The 24,620-nt window shown below is 40.2% G+C and overlaps 1 protein-coding gene across 2 annotated transcripts in view; it reads right to left on the bottom strand.

Annotated features, from left to right (window-relative positions):
- The window catches only part of LOC140763100 (transcription factor bHLH121), a 33,518-nt gene extending 9,727 nt beyond the window's left edge, over positions 1 to 23,791 (bottom strand). Inside the window, exons 1-2 of one of the 2 annotated variants that reach the window (XM_073101153.1) lie at positions 23,489 to 23,791; positions 13,791 to 13,930 (exon numbers count right to left, since the gene is read on the bottom strand). In XM_073101153.1, coding sequence (XP_072957254.1) covers positions 13,791 to 13,930; positions 23,489 to 23,583 — 235 coding nt within the window. In that variant the 5' untranslated portion in view covers positions 23,584 to 23,791. Of the gene's footprint in view, positions 1 to 13,790; positions 13,937 to 23,488 lie in introns of both variants that reach the window. The other variant, XM_073101152.1, reaches the window with a different exon arrangement.
- Positions 23,792 to 24,620: the final 829 nt, after the last annotated feature.

The raw sequence follows: 24,620 nt of genomic DNA, 5'->3' as shown, positions 1-24,620 counted from the left end.
TCTCTCAATGGTTAGAGGAAAAGACAGTGTGTTGATCATATGGTGATACCATCTGATGACCCTAACCGGATTAGCTATGAAGAAAAGTCCCGAGTGTCATCTCGAGATGATTTCTAGTTGATGTTGATCCACAGGGTTTAAACCCATTGAAACATGACAGTATAAATATTGAAAAGATGTTAATATGTTGAAACTGTGCAAGGTTACAAGTTGTGACTCTCTCTATTGTTATCATTGTTATTACTTAAAAAGCATGTCTATTGCATATTGTTATGGATATTGTTGCTTCTAGTTTAATTTTATTCAGCATTATTATGATTAAAAATTTATTTGGTTTTCGAGTGGATTCCACTCACTAAGCTATAGTTGTTGACTCATGGATTCTTTTTTTTGTATTTATTTATCTATCTCAGGTAATAGTCAACGGGACGACTGAGCGAGATGTACCCGGACTCCACCTCCACTTAGGATTCACCTATTTACTTTTCCGCTCTTTTAGATTTTATGCTTTAGATTAGAAGTTTTATTTATTTAGTTTAGAGACTCAAAAACATTAACATTGTTTTATGTTTATTGCAATTAGTTTTAAAATTTAATAAAGCAGATTTTTATTTTATTTATTTATTTTAACATCGTACACGTAGAGAGTATTAATAAGGCTTCGTGTATCTCAAGTATATTGAGATGCATGGCCGGTCATGATTCCTATTTTGAGTCGTGACAAAAGAGCTCAAATTTCTTTCACATCCTAAGGAGATACATGTTAAATTAAGAATCTCAACCGCTATACATTTCAAATAGAGGGCACCGACTCCATATACACTCCACCAATGAGTTATAACCATAAAAATTAAAAAGTAACTTAATAGCATACAAAGAATAAAACTGTAAAAGACATGTTTTACACTTTTACAACATATACTAATTAATAATTATTACCTGGGTTGAATTCATCATTGTTAACTTCTCTTGACTAGCGGTCTCCCAAATATCCTAGTGGCATCTTTATATACTTTCATCTCTACATTTGAAATGTAAATTTGAATGGCTTGATCTGGATAAAAGTTCTCAATACAACTAAGAACACCATCTATTGCATTAAAGTCAGTCTCCATCTCATCCAAATCTCTATAAAAATAGTATGGATTTAAGTAATATGCAGCAGCATGGAGATGTGTATCAAGCTTTCCATTTGTGTAGTGATCAATTGCATCTAGAAAATGCTTGAAAGATGTCTCATTATTATTGAAAATATTCTTTATTTCTTTCTTGACATCTTTCAACCCACCATATATGAATCCAATGGGCGGCTTTCTTTTACCATCAACAACTCGTAGCAACTTCACCAAAGGAGTGAACACTTTAACCGCTAATGACACTTACCTCCAAAATTGGTTATTGAAGATAGTAGAATAAACCCTCTTTCCTTTCGTAGTTTTTGACCATTTGCAACTTAAAAATCCATCGGAAGTAAACATAAACCTTAATTTCTTTCTTCTCCAAAAGAATTTGTAATGTGAGAAATGAAGTGGCAAATCTTATAGCCCTGGGTCTCATGATCTCTCTTTTTTGTGTAAACTGACGCATCAAACTCAACGTTTTGTGATATCTATAAATGAACACAATGATTTCCCTTCCACGTTCAATTGAACCTTTAATCCTTTCTTTCTTTGATATCATCTCTAACATCAAATCTATACAATGGGCAGCACAAGATATCCAATATATACGAGAATTGTTTTGCTTTAGCAACCGTGCAGCTACTAAATTAGCAGCAGCATTATCAGTCACAACTTTAAGTACATTTTCCTCTCCCACTTCCTTAATACCCTCAACAACAATATTATGGATATATTCACCTGTATGTGAATCTTTAGAACAATCAACTGAACGTAGAAAACTAACCCCCAGCTCACAATTGACACATAAACTCATAATGCTTCTTCCTTTCCGATCTGTCCAAGCGTCAGTTAAAATAGAGCAGCCATTTTTCTTCTATGTAGCTCTATGGTTCTCCAAATCATCATTTGTTTTAGTCACTTACTTCTACAAAAGTGGCTCACGTAACTCATGCATAGTTGTCGGCTTGAACCCCGTACCATACTGACCGACTGCTTCCATCAATACATGAAATGATTTAGCAGTAACAGCATTAAAGGGAATGCCACACTTATAAACCCAATGAGCTAAGTACATTAACACTCTATCTCTTTGTTTTTTTGTAAAAGTATCTTTTATACTTGTCTGTACCATCTTCCCCCACTCTCTAATTGAAACTTCTGGATCAATAAATGTGTATTTGTCTAAAGGACCTCTACTTCTTGGCCTTTTACTTCCAACTTCTAAAATTTCTGGATCTTCCCTTTCTCCAAATATGTTTACTTTTGCTCTCAATTTTGCTTCCACTTTTGATTTATCCTCCTTTCTCCTTTTGTTCCCCTTTATATGCTCTTTAATAACTTTTTTTGCCTCATCTGTAGCTTTTGGACAAGGCGCAACATCACCTGTAACATGAGCAATATGCTTCTTAAATCTACTAATTCCTCCCTTAGTAACATTCCCATAAAATCTATATTTCACCGTGTTGGCATCAATTTTATTTGGAAGGTATCCATATTGTCACCCTGAATCATTGGAGCCAACAGGCACAAAAAATTCAGATAAAATTGATCCAACCATAAACGGTGTTTGAGAGAAATTAGTGGTCATATCTAACTACCTGTATTCTGTAATGAAATTAAACAAAAAACAAATATGATTGATAATTCACATTTCAGATTTAAAAACAGATAGTCAGATATTTACTAATTATTGATTACTATTTACTCATTTACTCTCTAATTAATACTTAATAACTTAAGCCAGTAATTCACTAATTCAAGAGAAATGTTATATACAGAATAACACTAAAAGTTTAACTCACTATTAAATTTTAATCAATAATCTTAATTTCTGAATTAATTAGAGGAATTAAGTAATAAGAAACAGATAAAAACATATTATCAGACAATTACTAAATTAATTTCTGAATCAAGTAATTAACAATCTTAATTAACTGAATCAGAGAAAAAATAGAAGAAATGAGGAATTAAGAAATAAGAATAGAGAAAAACTGAAAAACATATTATCAAATAATTACTAAATTAATTTATGAATTAAGTAATTAACAATCATTAACAGATTAAAAGAATAGCAGATAACTACTTCAATTAATTTCTAAATTAACTAGAGGAATTAAGTAATAAGAAACACTGAAACAAAGAAAAACTGAAAACATATTATCAGATAATTACTAAATTAATTTCTGAATTAAGTAATTAACAATCATTAACAGATTAAGTGATTAACTAATTAACGAACATATTATCATTATTATCAAATAATCACTAAGTCACTAACAGATTAAGATTTAACTACTTTAGACAGAATTGAAAATTAAAAAAAAATTAAAAATACTTTGGTGTGAGACAGAGTGAAACTATGAGAGAGGAGTGAGAGAAAGAAAGGGAGAGAGTGAAAGAGAGTGAGATTGCGAGAGAGTGAGCGACAGAGAGGCCCATACCTCTGTAGTCAGCCGTGGAGCGAATGTTGCCGCAAGCCAAAGAGAGAGGTGCAGCGAGAGAGAGAGGGCACACCGAGAGAGGGCGCAGCGAAAGAGGGATTAGGGATTTAGGGATTTTAGCGAGAGAGAGAGGCAGCGAGTAGCGAGAGAGAGAGAACATTTTATATTAATAGTTAATGATTAGTTTTTTTAGTGGATATTGGATAATCCAATCCGCTATAGAAAAACTCGATAAGGCAGGTTTAGCGGGCCAAAATGCCAACCCGCCTTATTGCGCCGCGCGGCCCGCTAGCGCCTTTTGGCACTCGGGCGACCTGCCAAGGCGACAAACCGCCTTCTATGAGCGCCAAGCAGAATGGTCAATACACTGGTCATGAGTTCTGAACACCGTTTAGTGGACGTCCTTTGCACACACTCGGATATGGTGGTACCCTACACGAAGGTCCAGCTTGTTGAAGTATGATGCTCCGGTTAACTCGTCCAGCAACTCCTCGATGACTGAGATCGGGTACCTATCCTTGACAGTTATGGCGTTCAGCACGCGATAATCCACGTAGAAACGCCAGATGCCATCTTTATTTCTCACCAACAAAACTGGGGATAAATAAGAACTCCGACTTGGTTGAATGATGCCCTACTCCAACATCCCTGCAACTAGCCTCAATATCTCTTCCTTTTGGATGTGTAGATAGCGGTAGGGTCGTACATTTGCAGGTTCGGCCTCCGGTACAATCTCGATCCTATGATCATGCCTGGCAAATGGCAGCCCTCGTGGAGCCTCAAAGAGTCCAGAAAAGTCAGCTAATAAGCAATCCAAATCAGAACGAGTACCTAAGTCAGAGACGGCTCCAGGTTCTGTGGGAGCCAGCTGTATGATAGGTTATGAAACAATTCCTTAAGATCTGAATTTATTGCAAGAAGCAATCCGCACAACCGAGAAAAAATATTTACCAAATATTCTCCCATAATCATAAAATTAAGAAACCAAGTGAAATCAATCCGTAACTCCCTGATTTACGTTTTTCGTATTTACACCCTTAGCAGATTTGAACTACAATTTGGACGAAAGTATGATTTATTGCGGATGATGGTGGTGGTGTCGGGTGGAGTGAAAGTTAGGGTTATGGATGTTAATAGAGATGAGGGTGGATGGTAGAGGTTGTTAAGGATATAGACGAAGGAGAAGAAGTGGTCGAAAACCCAAAGGACTTGACAGACGAGGGAGATTAAAAGTTAGGAGAGACCTTGCCAATGGTAAAGGTAATAGATTGGTGAAGAGAGAGGAGGAAGATTAGGATAGAGAGAATTGAGAGAAAATAGGAGGCAAGAAATCAATAATCCAATAACATAATTATTTTGGCTGCTATCTACACCTTTATAGAGGCTAGTCAACAAACCAAAATACAATTATTAACCCTAATTCTAGAAGATTCCTGCCGATCGTGTTTGAACGCGCCCGATTGCGTTCAAACGCACAAAAGGCGTTCTTTGTATGTGCGAACGCGATGCAGGCGTTCGAACGCACATTTTGCGTTCTCCGTATTTATGAACCTGATGCAAGCATTCGCAAAGGCGTTCAAACGCGACCCCTTCCGCATTCAAACGCAACTTACAGGAATTTTATTTTAATGAAAATAAACTAATTGAATAAAAAAAGACTCTAACAAGGTGTATCACTGTAAGAAGTAGGTAACATCACCTATCCGTGGAGTGCCAACCAACGGCTGCAAAGAGGGGCTCGTTTGCATGCAAACTCCCTCAAGTCGTACCACACATCCATCTCTTCGAAATGTGAGCCTTATCTGTGAGAAATCAAATGTGACGGGGCCGAGACTCTATAGCCACTGGGTGCCTAGCACAAATCTAAGGTGAAGCTATGTCCCTGCACTCATACCACTATTCCTCGGCAAACACTGTCGGCTCTAAAGCAAGTACCATCACCAATGGTCACGTCAAACCCAATAGTAGGCTTGGCCTCCTCCGTACCAATCTTTCGTCCAAAAAGTTGTGTGCTCCCCGTGTCAATAAGGATGTGTACACATTGCTTTTGGACAAGCCCATCCACCCGTAGGGTCTTTAGGGCACTAGTGCCAGAGTACGCATGCATCGAGATCTATCTCCTCTGTGATGTCTCCCTCCGTCTTTTTGTCACACCCATCGATCAACATAACGCTGCCCGTAGCCTTGGCGCATCGATGTCCCAGAGTGTAGCGCTCGTCATACCAAAAACACAAGCCCTTTGCTAGTTTCTCATCCACCTGTGCTTTGGATAGGGACCGGCCTTTGGGTTGCATGCCTTCTCTGAATCAAGTCGTCGATCTTGGGATACCGCACTGTCCAAAAGAGGGCGCCAATAACTTCGTCATGGAACTAGAACCGCCGGTTGTGGATGTCGTCCGTGCATATACCGGCTGTCCTTCGGTGTCCAATTTATCCTCATAACTCCCTTCAAAGCAGTGAACTTCTGTTCCATTCTTGTGGCAATCTCAAAAACCTCCATCAAAGTTCGTGGTTGCATTGAATAGACGTTGGTTATCTCCTCGTATAGCCCTGCCAAAAATGTGCTCTTCAATGCTTCTTATGGCCACCTTGGAAAATAACGTCTGTTAGAGGCTCTTAAAGTCTTCTAAATATGCTGCCACAGTAGTCTTTTGTGTAAGCTTAGAGAGTGTAGCCCCATAATCTTTATATCCAACAGTCCCAAACCGTCGAGCTAATGCAAATGTGAATGCCGTCCAATTGTCGAACGGTTGGTGGGCATGCATTGATTGGTACCAATGTAAAGCCGCATCTTTCAAATGAAAGCTTGCAATAGGTACCTCAGTCTCTTTCGGTGTGCCATGACAAGAAAAGTATTGTTCGACACGAAAAATCTAATCAATAGGGTTACCTCCGTTAAACTTTGGGAATTCCAGCCTAACGAATCATCCGCGAAGGCCATAATCGTGCCCATTATCCATTAGAGGATCCATCCTCATTATTAGCGGATGAAGGATGTGGATCTCTGGTCCACAACGTCTTCTTTCCTCTTCCTCGCAAGCAATCACATGTTCATCATCATATGGCCATGCTGCTCCCAGTTCACCCCAGCCTTGATGGGGTTCATTCCTTCCTACATCTACACTATGGTTCACTCCTGGTGGGGCCGGATAAGGTATCCTTGGTCTTGGTGGGTTGGACAGTAATGTATCCGTCAGCCCTAAAAAAACTCTCGTCGACAGCGGAGTTTGATTGCTCACTGGTGTAAGTTACGACAAGTGCTTCCGGTGTCAACCCTCCACGCGATATCATACAAATCTCTTCACGTAGGAACTACACAAGGGCTTCTTGCATTCGTTGTTGGTGGTCGATCATTCTTTGTTGTTGCTCCATCATTTCCTGAATGGCCGCTGCCACATTAGGATTGAGGGGCATGGAAAGAGGCGCACTCGGCGTGGCGTTGTTGCTAGCTTCGCTATTGCCGCCCACGGTGGTCGGAGCGTTTGGTTCCGGTTCCGAGTTGGCATCCGTCGTCCCATGCTTCACCATCGATCTTGTGTTAGTCATAGTCCAAGAACCTAGCTCTAATACCACTGTTAAGGACCAGACCGATATATGGATGGGTTGGTTATTTGGATTGAAGGGGGATCTTAATAGTGATGGAAAGGAAGGAGAAGATATGTGGATAGGATTATTGGAGAATAGAGATGGGAATAGAATGAAGGGAAAGAAGAGGTCGCTCCTAGAAGTAGGGCTGCGACAGACGAGGAGGAAGGTCTAACCAATGAAGGTTAGGGGACGATGAGAAGCTAGGGCAAAAAGGAAGAAGAAGAGATGGAGAGAGAGATGGAAGAAGAAAATATGATTTCATAACATAACTCAACTAGAGTGCACTCAACAATACTTATAGGCGCTACCCTTTGGACTCAAACAATAGAAATAAAACCTTAAAAACAAAGTGTTCTCGCCACGATGCGTTCGAACGTGCCCGAGGCCGTTCCAATGCAGATATTTAGTTCTCTGTAATTGCGAACGTGTGCAGGCGTTCGAACAAGCGTGTTTGAACGAAAGAGCTCGAGGCCGTTCGAACGCACAATTTCCGTTTTCTGTATTTATGAACGTCAGACGCGATCCTCGGCATTAGAACGCTCCCCGACAAAAACTTATTTTTCTTCCAAAACAACTTTATTTCTTTTGATACAACATGATCCAGCTTCAGTTATTTCACCATCCATGATGCAAATCTAGTATGAATGCAATGTTTTGGAGAACAATCGACCCAAATAAGTAACTTAAGTAAAATATAGTAAGCAATAACTAATAAGAAGTTAATTGATTAAAAGGATCATTACTAGATGGAAGGAGAGAAAACCACTCAGATAAGGCAGTAGCTTTCTCAACTCTCAGATAGGTACGTTGATAGTAGAAAAGCCTAAAATATGGTGTAAGGAAAGACTTTAGAGTTTAGGTTTACCAATAAATGGAATAGTAGTGCTTTTACTTTGAAAACCAAGTCCTCCTCTTCACGTTCGGGGACCCATTTGGACAGCAACAATAACCAACGAAAAAAGTAGAGGTTGAAGAAGAAGAGAGGTTTAGAGAGGAAGTAGAAGAGATTAGAGAAGGATCTTAAGACAGAGTAGAAAAAAAGAGAAAAAGAAAGAGAGAGAGAGAGAGAGAGAGAGAGAAGAAGAAGACCACAGAGGAGAAAGTGAGATATCTCACATAAATCTTATTCCAACTTGTCCTTCTTTCTCATGCAATAACCCTTAAATAGGTTAACAACTTTAATTCTAGTTGATTCTAATAGAAACTTATTTCCTAATAGGACTCTAATTGATCATCTTACCTAAATTGATTGATCCAATTTAGGTAATAAATCAATGTGGACACCCCTCACATATAAGCTTACCATAACTATCAATTGAGATTCTAATAGGAATTCATTTCCTAAAAGAATCCTAATTGATTAAATCTTATTTAAATTGACTAACCCAATTTAGGTAATAACTCAAAACGGATATCCCCTGCATATAGGCTACCATATTTGTCAATTGACTAATTCAATTGATTATTTGAATTAAAAAAGCAACAATTAGACCAAAATTAGGCTCGAGTAATTCTATTTTAGTCAAATTGAAGATGGTGCCCACATCAATCCACCACCACCCTTAGCTGTCCGCCCCCTCTGGCAACCGCCGTAAAGTTAGATATTTACCGTTCTGCCCTCTCTGACCTTGCTCCACTGTTTTATTTTTAACTTTTCATCGAACCTCCGATTTACGTTAAACTAGAGCCATTAGAACCCTAACTCATGAGCCCTAACTCACGAGGCTACTACCATTAAAAATTTCATAATTTTCTTACGTCCGAATTAGTTCAAATCTGGTTCATAATATTGGTATCAAAGCTGACGTTCCTCGAACAATGGTTAACACGCGATCCAAGACGAACAAGAAGGGATTGAACATGGAGGACCAGGATCTCATCTCTATTCCTGTGGGAGTTCATCTGGTGCCCCCGCCACCACTACCAACAGTCAACAACGAGTCACCGACATGGGCGAAGGCAATTTTTAAAGATTTTTCTAACAAGGTCACTAGATCCATCGTGGAGAGCGCCAAGAGGATGGTAAAGGCTATTCAAGCCTTGGTGACAGCCCTCCTGACTCAGCACGCCACGACGTAACCAGGCCAGCCATGGCCACTAATACCAACCTATGAGGAAGGGGATGAGCCGACCCAAACTGCGGCCTTAACCCCTCCTCCGGCAACGGTGGAGACTCCTCTGGCCCTACAGACCCTCTTAGACCTGGCCTGCAGGGTCATCTTCCCCATCCGCGGTGGGAGTTGGGGTCGAAAACCCTAGCTTCCCACTGGCAACCATCTAGATGCTCCCGACCCCCGCCGCCACGTCCGGTCCCTTCCACGGGACCTCTCGCTAGCACCGGTTAGAAGACCACCGGTGACGACAGTTATGCTGCAGCAAACCTGCAGCTGATGGATGTAGGTCCGACGCTCCCACGACCACCGACAGCCACAGCTAGCTTCCTTGGGCCGACTGCCAGGCAGTGGTGGCCGCCGCAGCCACTGGTGACCGTCAAGTGGCTAAACTCGACAGCCACCACCGCAAGAAACTATCGCTACGTCGGGGTGGCTCCACCGCAACTTTTCACCGCCACCGCTCCCCTACAATGGGGCCACAGGCTCCTTCCGTATCCGCCGAGGGCCGGTGGACCCGCCAGCGATGTGCCATGGCCGCCATTGTAGCCCCTCAAGCTCGAGCTCAATAATTTGGCTTCCTCCGCCACTCATCACCGTTCCACCGCCACGAGGACCAGCCAGGGATCGACTGCCGGCGACCCACGACCAAACCCAGCCGTCGCCGCCTCCGATGCAACCTGTGGCGACGCCCCTAAGCCGAATTCCAAATTCAACCTAGAGTTAGGGTTAGGTTATTTGAATGAAGGAGATGAAGCGCATAATTTTTGAGGCAGGCCAAATTTTCACGAACCGGTTCGATCACCTTGTGCGAACCAGTTTGGAACACATGAATATGACCCCGAGCACGCATACGAGCCCGATTATGAATTGTGGAATGATCCGGTGAGCCCGCGTCATCAGACTAAGCCGAACCAGCGTGCAGCCCGGGGTCGACATGAGTTGAACCTATGGGCCTATAACCCAGGAGACCATCCTCGACCCGCGATGATAAACCACATTTTGGGATCCAAGCTCGGACCGTCAAGCTTGATTTTCCAAATTTCTCAAGAGGAGACGCACTAGATTGGACCTATCTAGCGAAGCAATTTTTCACATACCATGGCATGCCCGACCACCAGAAAGTCGGGCTAGCCTCATTCCACTTAGAAGGCGTGGCGATTAGGTGGTACCGGTCGGCTGAGTGGACTCAACCATTCGAGTCTTAGCAAGACTTTGTGGATGCGATTTGTGTTCGGTTCGGTCTGACCGAGTACGAGGACTTTCAGGCCATGTTGATTAAGTTGACTCAGTCAACAACAATTCGAGCTTACCGTGAGGAGTTCGAGCGGATATGCAACCGAGTCACTAACTGGTCTGACTCAGCCCTGAAGAGTACCTTCATTAGTGAGCTCAGGACTAAGCCTACAGCCCACTAGAGACGGCATCTGCCCCGACTCAGCCTACACCAATAGCTCAACCTAACTGACAGATGATCACGCGCCGCTTTGTGCCCAACGACTTGGAAAAGCGGCGAAGAAAAGGCTTGTGTTTTTTCCTGTGATGACCGATTTGCCCCCGGTAATAAATGCAAGCGACAGCCAGCCCACGTCATATTCCTAGGCGAACTCGAGAAAGACGAACCCGAATCCACTGATGAACCCGAATCCACTGATTGACACGACAAGTTGTATGAGTACAAGAACGTGAGAGACTAGTCACCTTAAGGACAAAGTGTCGAAAGCGTAATAGATTGTTACGATCCGACACATGGATTAAGTCGAGTCAAATCGAGTAGAGTCAAGTTAGTTACTTAGCGTTATCTTATTGTTTTGAATTTTAAATAGATCAAATAATCCGCATGTGGATCCGATTCGCTATAGATTTTACTCCTATAAATAGAGGTGGACATGTGTTGATAATTATCAATGGAAGAAATCTGAGTTTAGCCATGTTATTATTTTCATCCTTATCTTTTATCTAGCCATTAGATCGCTATATCTTTCTAGGAGTAGATTATAGTCGTAAAAACATCCCAACTTTCCAAACCCTAGCCACCTCCTACCTCCAGCAGTCACCTTACAATACGGCCATCCACCATCACCTTTGGCCGTCCGCCACCCTCCGACAATTGATGCAACGTCAGATATTTACCGTTCTGCCCTCTCTAACCTTGCTCCACTGTTTTATTTTTAACTTTTTATCTCGACCTCCAATTTAGGTGAAATTAGAGTCATTAGAATCCTAACTCACGAGACTACTACCTCTTAAAATTTCATAAATTTCTTATGCTCGGATCAGTCCAGATCTAGTTGGTAACACAAAGAGTTGGTGGCCAGAGGAGTTAATCACCTCAACACCGCCATCTCTATTGCTGAAAAACTTTCTGAGTATGAGCGAAGAAGCAATCATGTTGCCAAGCCAAAACCGTTGACATTTGGCAATAGCAATGGCAATAGCAATGGCAATGGCCACGGCAATGGCAGCCAAGAAGTCCACAAAGAAGGTGCCAAGAAGACCTTCAAGGAATGGAACCAAGGGTCGACATACCAACCCCAAAATGCAAATATTTCATGCTATGTTTGCAAAGATAACCATTTGGGCACGCAACTGCCCAAATTGAAAGAAATTGCACGCTATCTGACTCGCGGAGGAAGAGGATAGCGACGATGACAAGATGATTAGAGCCATTCAACTCATCAATGACATCCAATGACAGACTTGGGATGGCAAGCCCCTTGAGGAGAAGGATCTAATGTACTTTGATATAAAGGTAAAAGGTGAAGCCACTCAAGTGATGATCAACACTTGCTCAATCCACAACTTCATGCCACTCGCGGAGGCCAAATGACTTGGCCTCAAGCTAGAGAAGTAAAATAACCAAGTAAAGGCTATAAACTCTAAGTCTTGCTCAATCTTAGACATCCAAAGACATCGAAATCCAGCTTGGCGCATGGAGAGGGCAGACTAACATAACAGTGACAAACCTCGATGACTTCCAATTCATTGTCGATTTGGAGTTCCTTATTGCTACCAAAGTCATGCCAATGCCACATCTTGGAGCGGTGAGGATTTTGAACAAAGTTATGCCATGTGTTAGGCGAAACAACGAATGTCAAATTGCACAATACATTAATGGCAAGAAGCAACGAGGGCGCAGCTGAAGAACTACGAGCGCACGACCAAGCCGGTCGCACATTAGATAGGGGAGAATGTGATGCCCCATCAAAATTTTAGTCGAAACTAAAGTACTATGGCAATTCAAAGGCATCAGCAATGTAGTAGCAAAACCTAACTCAAAGAACACTATAGTATTTTGGTCAAACTCGATCTTATCCAATGCTGGACAGGCCTCAAGCTTATCCATTATTGGATCGATAAGGGCAAAAGACGACACCTCTTTGATCTTATCAATTTCCTTCTAAATATTTAGGAAAGATATTTGTTATGATAACTTAGTAACTAAGTTTTCTTTCCTATATAAAGGGCTTGAATGCACTACTTGTATTTTATCTAAATTTGAGTAAATAAAAAAAAGTGAGACTTCATCAAGATTAAGGGTATAAACGAGCCAAGCCTGAGCGAGTCGGCTCTGGCTCAGGCTCAACTCGAAGTTACTTTCAAGCCTTATAATTCTGCTCAGGCTCGGCTTAGCTCAACTCAAGCCGAGCTCGACCTGAGCCTAACCAAGCCCGAGTAGAGCTCGAGCTTGATTAGAGGATAAGGCGATGGCGGCGTGGACGACGGCTTGCCAAAGGACTAGAAGAAGGATGGAGTAGGAGGTGACGGCGAGGAGATGGTCAATGAAGGAGGAGGAAGAAGAGGAGACCGATACCAAGGAGATAGTCGATGGAGGAGGTGGAGCCGTGGCGGCGGCTTGCCGATGGAGGCCGACGGAGCGGGAGGAGGTGGTGGCGCATGGGATGAGGCTATAGGTGGTGGTCTGATGGATGAGGGTGAGGGTGGGGTAGGTGACAAGTGATGGGTGAGAATGGGATAGGGTGAGGGACACGTGTCGATATTCATTTATGTCACATGTCTTTAGTTGTAGTTAGTCAGGCTATCGAGCCTATCGAACAGAGCCTAAGCAAGCCGGCTCTAGCTTAAGGTTCGGCTCAATATTAATTTCGAGCCAGTTTCAACGGCTTGGGCTTAACTTGGCTCTGACTGAGCCGAGCCGGACTCAAGTTTCAGCCAAGCCAAGCCGAACTCAAGCTTCAGCCGAGCCGAGCCGCTCGTCAAGCTTGACAACCCTAATCAAGATACCTCTTCTCTAAGTGTTAATAAAGGCTTTCTCTCTTTCTTTCTTCTATACTGACTTCAGTTCAAGGTGCAAAGAAATTAGAGTGTCATGCAGACTTGCCAAAACGCTCAAAAACGTTAAGTCTGTGACAATAGTCAGAGTTTGAAACTATCAATCCACAATGGATATCTAGCAATATACGAAGATAAAGCTAAGTAGCCTATTTACAAAAAATTAATCTTTTTAATGTTCTAGTGCATGTAAAGTATTCCACTTTATTCTTTTGTAGGACTGTAAATTGCAATACCTAGTGCCTTTCCCAACTCAACAAACTGTTCATTGAGTCGATCCCTCCTCATTTTTTCACGATCAGCTTTCTGAATCTTCCGAGCAGCAATGGAGTTCCGTGGTTGGCATTCAATGGAGTTCCGTGGTTGGCATTCCACCCTTTGGCTAGAAAAGTTAGAAGTAAAGAAACAGTACAACAATGCTAAAGGGTTAACTAAAGGGTTAAACCAAAAGTGAAGTACAAAATGGAAACAATATCCATTCAGATCAGCAAATAAAAGATAACAAAGAAACAACCATAATAATTTTCCTTTTTGGTTCCTCCATATGTAGGAAAGAATTCAAAGTAGAAATAACAAATATATGCTGATTGTTTAAGTTGAGAAAAGAAGCCTTATGCAGTGTTATGCAGCACTGAGTAAGCCCCATTAGCATCTACCCTGTACTTTTGGAGGGTGACATGGGAAAATACATTTTACCCTGTTTTAGTTAGGTCATCCAAATTGTCTCCCTAAATATTCATTTATGTCACTTGAACCCACTTAAATAACCTATGTGCAACCATTAATTTTTTCCAGCCAAATTTAATGGTGAAGAAAATTTTTGTTAAAACTATCAACTTTTAACCATTTTGCCCTTTATATTATCTCAGTTTGGAATATTTGCAATGTCCAATGTAAAAGTAAAGTGAATGTCTGGAATGGAAGAAGAATATGACAAGGACTTCCACCCAAAAAAAGTTTCCAACTAATTGTTGTAAAACAAGAAGGGTATTTTGGTCTTTTAATATTAAAATTACCATCTCTGAGGCGGTTGCATATAGGTTAAAACTATAAAGGGTTTATATGGCACAAACAAAAAATAGGCACTCTGAATTTTGGTCTAACCAGTGTAAGTTGTATTCCCCCTAATAATATAAAATACTAATAGAGGTCGGCAGGTAGATGCACCCTAAAACGTAACATTAGATCAATGTTAAGCGGTAGTCAAGCTATGTATAGTGCATATGCAGTAGATGGGGATATGTATGCAGGCAAATATGCATCTCATATAGGTACATAAGTTCATAACTATATGTGAAGAAACTCAAGTAAATGAACAACTTCAAAGAACATGGAAGATAGATATTTGGATGTATTTGGTGACCAACTATTATGCAGTATAAGAGATTTTCCTAGAAAATGCAACCCTGTGAGGTTTGGCACTATGCGGATAGCCAAGTGATTACACAGGCACATGCAAACATAGATTGCATTACAAGATAGAGTCCCAAATTAGTTTGCAATTCTTGGTTTCTTAGTCTATAAGATGCAAAAAGAAATTGGAATAAATTCAAGAAATTAATTTTGGTTTTCCCACACTTTGTATCAACAGATAATAAACACAAAAATATATCAGTTGTTGCATTACATACCAGGAGAGGACCCTCTACTATCCATTTCTTGCCCTCTACCTTGTTTCATTCACCGACCAACATCATTAGCCCAACCTACTTTTGTCTACCAAACACAGTTAAATGGAAAGGAAGCTCATGATATCTAGCACAATTGAAAAGGGAGGGCAATTAGGACTTCTGATATGATTATCACTTCTCATTAGACTGATAAGTTTCTTAGGTTATAAACAATTATTAATTACCCCAGCCTAAGATGCAGAGGTTATCATCACCATTTTGTATTCACACCAATTTGCTAGGAGGTTAGATCGATTATTAAATTAATCAATCAATTCAAGCTAAATTTGCTAGAGAAAGCTCCTATCATGACTTGACTGAGTTTTTTTAGAACCCTTGTTGTTCTTGGTCAGATGTAGCTCCAGGTAGAACTGGCTCAACCTGATAAAAGGTTGCAAAACAATATTGGAGAACACATGATTGATCAGGTAGACTAAATGGCAGTGTAGCAATGCAATCAATTGAAGCACTAAACAATCACATTGTATTCTATTCAACAGTAAGCATGATAGAACCAAAGTTATTTTGAATTTGTTTAACCAGTAAATCTGTACTTTTTCAGTTGTAAAATGAGGCTAAGCTTGTTGGACTTTCAATGAAAAATGTGCCAAATAAATTCCCGAGCTTCGAGAAAAAATGCTTTTGGTTGCAGAGATTTCAAGAATATGAAAAGAATTAATAGAAAACAGTGGGAAAGTTATGTTGGATCCTACCGATGTGATGGATAGTGTCTTAGCTTTTAACCTTGCTTTCTTATTCAACTCAGACACCAATAGCTTTCTTTCTAATGCAGGAATGATATTTCACAAGACAACAACAAATACTTGGAAATAAGGTGGAGGGAAAAAACCAACTGTCTTCTCTCTCACTCACTGATCTCTCTCGTTTCTCTCTCACTACACACCGGCAAACCCTAGAACTTTCCTTCCACAGCCGGCAGCAGAGAAGGCGGCGACCAGTCTTTCCAACAGTGAAGCGGCAAACAACTGACGCCACTGTCTCTCTCTCTCTTTCCCGAGCTTAAATGTTCCCGATTTTCCCTAGCTTAATTTTTCAATTATATCTGCTACAGTATGCAGATATAGGAATTAATTAGAAATTTAGAGTTAATTGCTACTGAATTAACATTACTGATTTTTATAAATTTTTTATCAGTCTTGTATTATTAATTGGGGAATTACTAATTTCCTGCTCATTAAGTATATAATTTCTCATTAGAGGATTTTAAAATGTGATTCTAATTCATGTGAATAAACTAGAGTTATCACTAATCAGCAATTACTATTTCTAACGATTACTCTCTCCCTATTCAATGCAGTAAGTCAGTAATCTTAGTTTTTAAAATGTGAGTAATTACTAATTAGTTACTAATGGAGGAAGTAAAAGTGTAAATTGTAGAACAGTAATTACCAATTACTAATTAGTTACTGATTATTGTCTTAGTGTTTTACTTTTTTTACTTTTTAGTTTTAGAGGAACTGATTCTATACAGTAATTTTAGTTTTTTAAATGCGAGTTAATTAAAGGAATTAAAAATGTGAAATATGAATTATGTTTGTGTTTTACCTTTTTTTGCCGATTCGCAAATAGTCAAATATGGCTACTAATTCCTCTCAAACAACATCTATGACTGAGTCAACATCATTTGAGTTTTTTGTGCCTATTAACTCTAATAATCCAAGGTGGCAAAATGATATATTTAGTTAGGATTTTTTCTTATTGCATTAGTTGTTTATTTTCATTAAAATAAAATTCATGTAAGTCGCGTTCGAACGCGGAAGAGGTCGCGTTCGAACGCCCTTGCGAATGCCTGTATCGAGTTCGCAAAAACAGAGAACGCAAAAGATGCGTTCAAACGCGGTCGGATGCATTCGAATGCCTGCATCGTGTTCACACATACAGAGAACGTCTTTTGTGCGTTCAAACGCAATCGACGAGAATCTTCTAGAAATTTATGCGTTCGAACGCGATCGGCAAGAATCTTCTAGAATTAAGATTAATAGTTATATTTTGGCTTGTTAGCTAAACTTTATAAAGATGTGAATGACAGCCAAAATCATTATGCTATTGGATTATTAATTTCTTGCCTCCTATCTTCTCTCTATTCTCTCTACCCTAATCTCCCTCCTTCCTCTTCACCAACCTACCACCTCTACTCTTGGTAAAGTCTCTCCTAACTTCTAATCTCCCTCGTCTGTTGTGTCCTCCCTCTTCTTTGGGATCTCGACCACTTCTTCCCCTTCGTCTTTATTCCTTAACAACATCAACCATCCACCCTCATCTTCATTATCATCCACAACCCTAACATCCACTCCACCCGTCACCACCACCATCATCCACACTATATCGTATTTTCATCCCAGTTGCAGTTCGAATCTGCGAAAGGAAAATCGTAGATCATGGAGTTACGGATCGATTCCACTTAGTTTTGTAATTTTCTAACTATAGGAGAATATTTGGTGAATATTTTTCCTCGGTTACACAGACTGGTTCCTGCAATAAATTCAGATATTGAAGGAATCGTTCTGTAGCCTTATTATTTGGTATCACAGCTATGCGAACCTCAGACTTCCATTAATGGTTGAAACAAGAAAGATGACGTCGATAAGGAGACCAATAGAGAGCACACCGATAAGGGAAGACTCAACCCATGATAGCCCTAACCGTGATGCCAATTCCTTTGGAGCGACCACGACAGGACCGAATCAACCAATGTCCATAGGTGTGAATATGAGCTTGGCGGATGAACTTAGAGGCATGTTCCAAACATTGCTGCATAAAGTTGACGCAATGCAGAACGATCATAATGCTTTAAAGGAATATGTCATGAATCGATCGGCTTCGTCATCTCCTCAATGACGATCGGTGCCTCAAGAAGAACCAGCGGTGGGACCACATCGAACCGACACCTCCACAAATCCAGGTGCGACATATAAGTGTCAATGATCCTCTTTTACCTATGCCTACACATCTCCCCCACCTCCATTACAAAACCCAAGACTGGCGGTGGTGGAACCCAAAAGGCAAGCGGCACCAGTGCGCTTCGTCAAAGAGGAGGATTGGCACTTTGAGGGTGAGGTTGATCCTTTCAAAGATGGTGATGGACGTGCTCGAGGATTTAAAGAAGGAGATCAACATGCACAAAGGTTCAGACCTGAACCAACGATCTTTCGCGAACCCGACAATGTTATTCGGGGAGAACCAAACGCTTCGACTTTCTAAAATTCCAACGCGGTGATCCAACGGATTGGATGTTTTAAGTTAAGCAATATTTTGATTGTCAAGGGACAGCGGAGAACACAAAGGTCCAAATAGCAAACTTTCACCTCTAAGAAACGGCATTACATTAGTATAGATCGGTTATTCGTGGTAGAAAATTTACCGATTGGGCTTACTTTTGTAGGAGGATTACACGCAGATTTGGGACAGCGGCATATGAAGATTTTGCTGCCACATTAAGCAAGATGGTTCAAAAAAAGACCGTATTGGAGTACCAAGCTGAATTTGAAAAAATTAGTAGTCGTTATGAGTCACCTTGGCTGAAACCGACATTGATGAACACATTCATTTCAAGGTTACGAGATAAGATATAGGCGGATGTTCGTGCTCTTTATCCTACCACTCTTGAAAAAGTCATTAAAAAGGCCGTAAGGATGGAGCAAAAATATAAGGCTCTCAAGATGGCAGTAAAAACAAGTTAGGGCAACCGAGATAGGCGGTTTGCGCCTAGAACGCCGGCTGAAAATTTTGTGGATTCAAAGACGGCGGCTACGAGTACTAGACCACGACCACCTTTGAAACCTTCCGACGTTAGAGGAGGCACAAGACCCCCCGTTCGAACTCTCACACCTGCCTAGGTGGAGGAGCGAAGAGCGAAGGGCCTTTGCTTTTAATGCAATGAACGTTTCACCCCCGGTCACCGGTATTCCAAACTGATCGGGAGTCTGATGCTCATCGACGGTCTCAAGGAGGATGATGAGGTTGATGATGTTGGAGAGTGTTCAGAGGAGGTCCATGAGGAGGCCGTTGAGGAGGGCGCAGAAGAAGATATTCAAGCTAAAATATCGATGCATACATATTCGGGTACTTCCGCGCCGAGAACGTTATGGATAGACGGACTCGTTAGAAAACATTATGTGCACATCCTCAATGATTCTAGGAGTACACAAATTTCTAGATGAGAGGTTAGTGAGGAGATTGGGCTTGAATGTTGAATCGACCACGAAATTTGATGTTGCTATTAGAGACGGCACAAAACTTAAGGCGGAGAGCTTGTGTCGCCGGGTCGGTAATCGGGTGCAAGGACACGACATCATTATGGACTTGTATCCGTTAGCGTTGCGAGGAGCGGACTTTCTACTTGGCACTCGATGGTTACAAAGCTTGAAACCTGTCACTTTTGATTTTCGGAGCATGTGATGAAATTTAAGGAAACAAAGATGTGCGGCTTGATAGCGTTAGATCTTCACCGATTTCTGCGATGCAACCGATGGTGGGGCTGCTATGTGCAAGTGATTTGGCATATCTTCTACAGTTAGGACCAACAAGAGACGAGCCTCAAATGAGTCCAGATACTACCATCGAGTTGTCTAATTTATTAGACAAATTTGCGTGCCTAGGGCTGCACCAGCGAATGTGAGACCATATCGGTATCCACATGTGCAAAAGGAAGTTATCTCCAAGATGGTAGTCGAGATGTTGGAGCAAGGCCTCATTCAACCAAGTCATAGCTCATACTCATCGTCCGTGCTATTAGTGCAAAAAAAGATCGGGACATGGCGTTTTTGTATACGCTGCTAGTAAGCATGTTTTTAAGTTTTAAATTTTAATTTACTTTTATTTATGAATATTTAAAAATTTGAATGCTTACAAATTTTAAATTTCTGCAAGGTATTTTCTTAATCCAAGATTTTAATTCTCTAAAAATGTTAATAATGATAGTGAAATCTTGTTGGGGGTTAGAAAGATAATCAGCAAGCTTGAGCCCGATATTCATAAACAAATCTTGTGCAATAAAGAAGTGAGTTATGATTCAATTAAATAATTTTATTATTATTTGTTTCAAGTTTTAACTTTTAATATAATCAATAAGCTAATAATATATTTCTGATTTCAGATGGAGAGATATAAATTGAGAGCTGAGCAATTCAATACTACTAAAATTGTTGCAGTTATATCTCATAACAGTTCAGCTGAATGGTGGTCTATTTATGGATGGGAGGAGGCACCAAATTTGACACCAATAACAAAGAAAATTTTAAGTCAATTGTGTCTTCATCACAGTGTGAAATAAATTGGACTACTTTCTCCTTAATTCACATAAAAATACGCAACCGATTGACAATGAAAAGATTGGAGAAGTTAGTTTTTTGTCATTATAATATGAGATTGAGGGAGAGAAATTTAAGAAGAAAGACAGAAAATAAACAACTGATTGATTTAAATCATGTTTTTGACGAAGACCCCTTGACTCCATGGATCAGAGAAATAGATGACAGATTATTAAATGACAGAGATAACCCATGGTTAGATGAAATATTGGGAGAGACCACGACGACGGCAGAGGTATGAGTCATTCAGCAGCGAGAGATAGTATACCTACTAGTACCAGTCATAATCTTGATGATACATATAGTGGTGAGATCGTTCCATCTACATTTGTTAAGAAAAGTCAAGGAGGCATAAAAAAGTGAAGACAGAGAAACTGAGAATATATATACATATCAGCGACGTCATGAGATGCATTTTGGTTGCTATGATTATGGTACATCGAGTATTTATTGTTTGGAGCCATCATAAGATCCATATGCTAGTTATTATCGTCAGTATCTTCAGTATTCTTAGGCACAAGATCCAAATACTAATTATTATCTTCCTCAAACGCAAGTTACACAATAAGATCCATACAATATGACTAGTATAATGGAATCACTTTTTGGAACATCAGGTCCCAGACATCAATATTTACAAACTTATGATGATTATGATGATGAAAACTATAGAAATTTACGAAAACCAGCTCGGTATTCATCAAAGTTTTAAATTTTAAGTAAGTTAATACATTTTTTAAGTTTTTAGACTTCATATGTGAGTAATTTTTGTTTTCTTATTTTTTATCATTTTTTCTAAATTTTTCTACATTTTTCTATATTTTTAAATAATATTTAGAATTTTATATAATTAAAAATTAGTCTGATCCGATACGAACGGCCGATACCGATCCCGATCCCGATACTGGGAACCTTGCTTTCATCAAAAGTTGATGCATTTTGGATTATCCAAAATGACTAGTGCACACGAATTGTTGTTTCAACTCAAGAAAAAGAAAGAAAATTAGTTGATGCTTAAGTTTGACGTTGAAAAAGCTTATGATAACATTTGTGGGACTATTTAGAAGATGTAATGAGGTAAAAAGGATTTGGTAAGAAGTGGGATCAGTTGGGTCAAGATGGCAGTTAATTCTAGTTCCATTTCTTTTATTTTAATGGATCTCTCGGTAATTATTTCAAGTGTAAGATAGGATTGTGGCAGGGAGATCCTATGGTCCATTTCCTTTTAGTAATTGTTGTAGATAGGCTGAATAGACCGTTGGAATAGGCAAAAGTGCAAGGTCTGATTTTGGTTTAAGTGCTGATATCATCAACGGTTAGGTGATTAACTTGCAATATGCTGATGAACTTTGGATTTTCTCAAGGCAGATGATAAGGACTGGCTATTTTGAAGTTCCTTTTGTACTGTTTTGAGAGCATTACAGGGTTGAAAATTAATTTCGGTAAGAATTCTCTGGATTATCTTGGAAGTGATGAAGGGAATGATAAGAGGTTTGCATATATGCTTAATTATAAATTGAAGAATTTACCGGTGGAGTATCTTGGGTAGGGGTGGCAATCGGGTCGGGTTAAGCGGGTTCGGGTCGGGTCAGATTCGGGTCGGGTCAACATTACCTTGACACGAACACGACCCGATTAATAAACGGGTTGCATTTAGTAAACACGAACACGACCCGATTGATAAACGGGTAACACGACACGACCCGCCTAACTCGTTTAATAAACGGGTCAAGTTAACACGACACGCTAACACGATCCGTCTAACCCGTATACTTAAACAGGTCGTGTTAACTCGACACGTTAACACGACCCGTCTAACCCATTTAATACAATTATATATAAAATTTAATATTTACTGATTTATTATATATAAATTGTGTATTACACAAATACAATCCTAATAATTCATACAATATTAAAATTAAACGGGTTAAACGGGTCACCCGACCCACCCGACCCGCCCGACCCGTTTACTTAAACGGGTTAAACGGGTCAAACGGGTCAGAGGCATAAACCCGAACACGACCCAATTAATAATCGGGTTAGGCGGGTTGACCCGTTTATGACCCGAACCCGATTAATCTAAACCCAAACCCGATTAACAGTCGAGTTATCATGTCGGGTTATCGGGTCGGGTCAAGTTTTGCCACCCCTAATCTTGGGTTACCACTGCACAACAAAAATCTGAGAAAGTAGGAGTGGTTTCTAGTGATTGAAAAAGTGAAGTCCTCTGGATAGAAAGGGAAACTTCTTTCATTAGGGGTAGATTAACATCACTTAATGTTGTCCTTTGCTCGATTCCATTATAGTATTTGTCCCTTTCTACCATAAGTAAGTAGGTGATCAAAAGGATAGACTAGCTGAGTAAATTCTGCAGAAAGGTGCTGGTGAGACTACTCATGGGTATTATCTAGCCAATTGAAGAGGGTATGTAAGAAGACAATATCTTAATGAGATGAATATGGCTTTAGCCAGGTGGTGGTGGAAATTGTTAGCCACCATCAACTAGAACTGGGCAGAAAATATCTGCCAAGGATATTACAGAAGGACCAGAAGAGATGACTTCAAATTGATGAGCTCTAATAGAATCTCACCCTTTTAAAAATGTTGTTTGCTTTTTTTCCTGTTGTTTTGTTCATTTCGTAGTTGTTGTGAGATAATACAATTCCTCACTTTTGTATACTTGCTTTGTTGAGGGTGTATAGGGTTTGTATATGCTGTACATTTTTGGGCTGCTTCTTAGTGAAACTGAGCCAGGTTTTGGCTTTGGTCAAAAGGAAAAGGAAAAAATTTCAAGAATTGTCGAAGCAAAAAATTTCCTTTCGAAATTCCACTTGATTCAGTCCATGACTCAAACTATGCCAAAAAAGACCACATTGAATCGGTTCATCGTGTTGAAAATTTTATTAGAACAGAGATTAATATTGCACAAACCTCGAATTAGGGCACGAACTCTGAGACAGGTTTGAGATATCAGCAGAGGACTGATGGGTCTGGAAGAAGCCCTCCGGGGGCTTCCATTGATCCATACAAGGAAGAGAGAGAATGTGAGGGATGAAGAGCCTTGACTTCGCAGCGCGTATTGCTTCCTTTGAGAACCGAAAGGCAACGGAGACGGAGTTCGCCGAGAATCTAGGGCTTTCTATCAGGATACGCCGACGAAGAAAGAGCCAAACCAGAGAAGGGAAAGAAGCTGGTGCATTATACGCGGTGTACTAGAAGTAGAAGAAAATGTTCTAAGGAATAAGTGCAGTAATTTCCTACAGCCCATGTATTGGCATGTCTCAAGAGGCTCGTATAAATTAAAATTTTAGTGTGTGAATAGAGTACCAATTAGACGTGCCCAAAGCCCGATGCAAGAAATTCCTACATTATGAAATTCAAAGAATCCTGTCCTTTGAGGGAATAGTGCTATGATGCGAGAACTAGAGCCAAAGAGTTGATATGTATTTTACTCATGACCAGGAAAGTCATGAATTTAACTCCAACTCCAAACAACATTGTAGAAAAATTGTTTCGTGGTTAATAGTTTGGTGGCTTGAATAGCGACGCATATAACTTAAAGCCTAAACTAAATAGTTAAAAACTCGGTGAGGCCTAAAATATCTATGTATCTAGAGAGGTTCGGCCCTTTATCTAGCTCATATCTAGCCTTCGAGCTCATGAACGATCATAAAACAAAACTCGTTAAAAAAAAGGTTATGTTAACTTGTGAAGGCCCTTTTTTTTTTGGCCATAACCATATAATTTAGCGGATTAAACGACGACCACTTGATTGATGGAAACAATATGAATAAGCGAGAGGCATTAACGAATGAGTGCAGATTGTTCGCCATTAATTAAATTAAAAGAACTCTTTTCATCTCGGAGTTAGATCTGTGAGTGCTGCCTCCACATTTTTCGTGGAGAGAGGCAACGGAATATGTGCAAGTGGTAATCTTGACTATAGGTTAAACCCAAAAAAAAAACTATGATGTTTTTTTAAGTAACAGAATGGGGTAGAGGGCTCCAAAAAAAGATACATAGTTAGGATTAACATCCGAAAAAAACAAAACAATAGGAAATA

Source organism: Typha angustifolia, chromosome 7, assembly GCF_048772165.1.
Source record: "Typha angustifolia cultivar Huaian chromosome 7, ASM4877216v1, whole genome shotgun sequence".
In the NCBI taxonomy this organism is placed as follows: domain Eukaryota; kingdom Viridiplantae; phylum Streptophyta; class Magnoliopsida; order Poales; family Typhaceae; genus Typha; species Typha angustifolia.
Note: the sequence above shows the minus strand (reverse complement) of the source record. Positions and strands in the feature narration are given on the sequence as shown.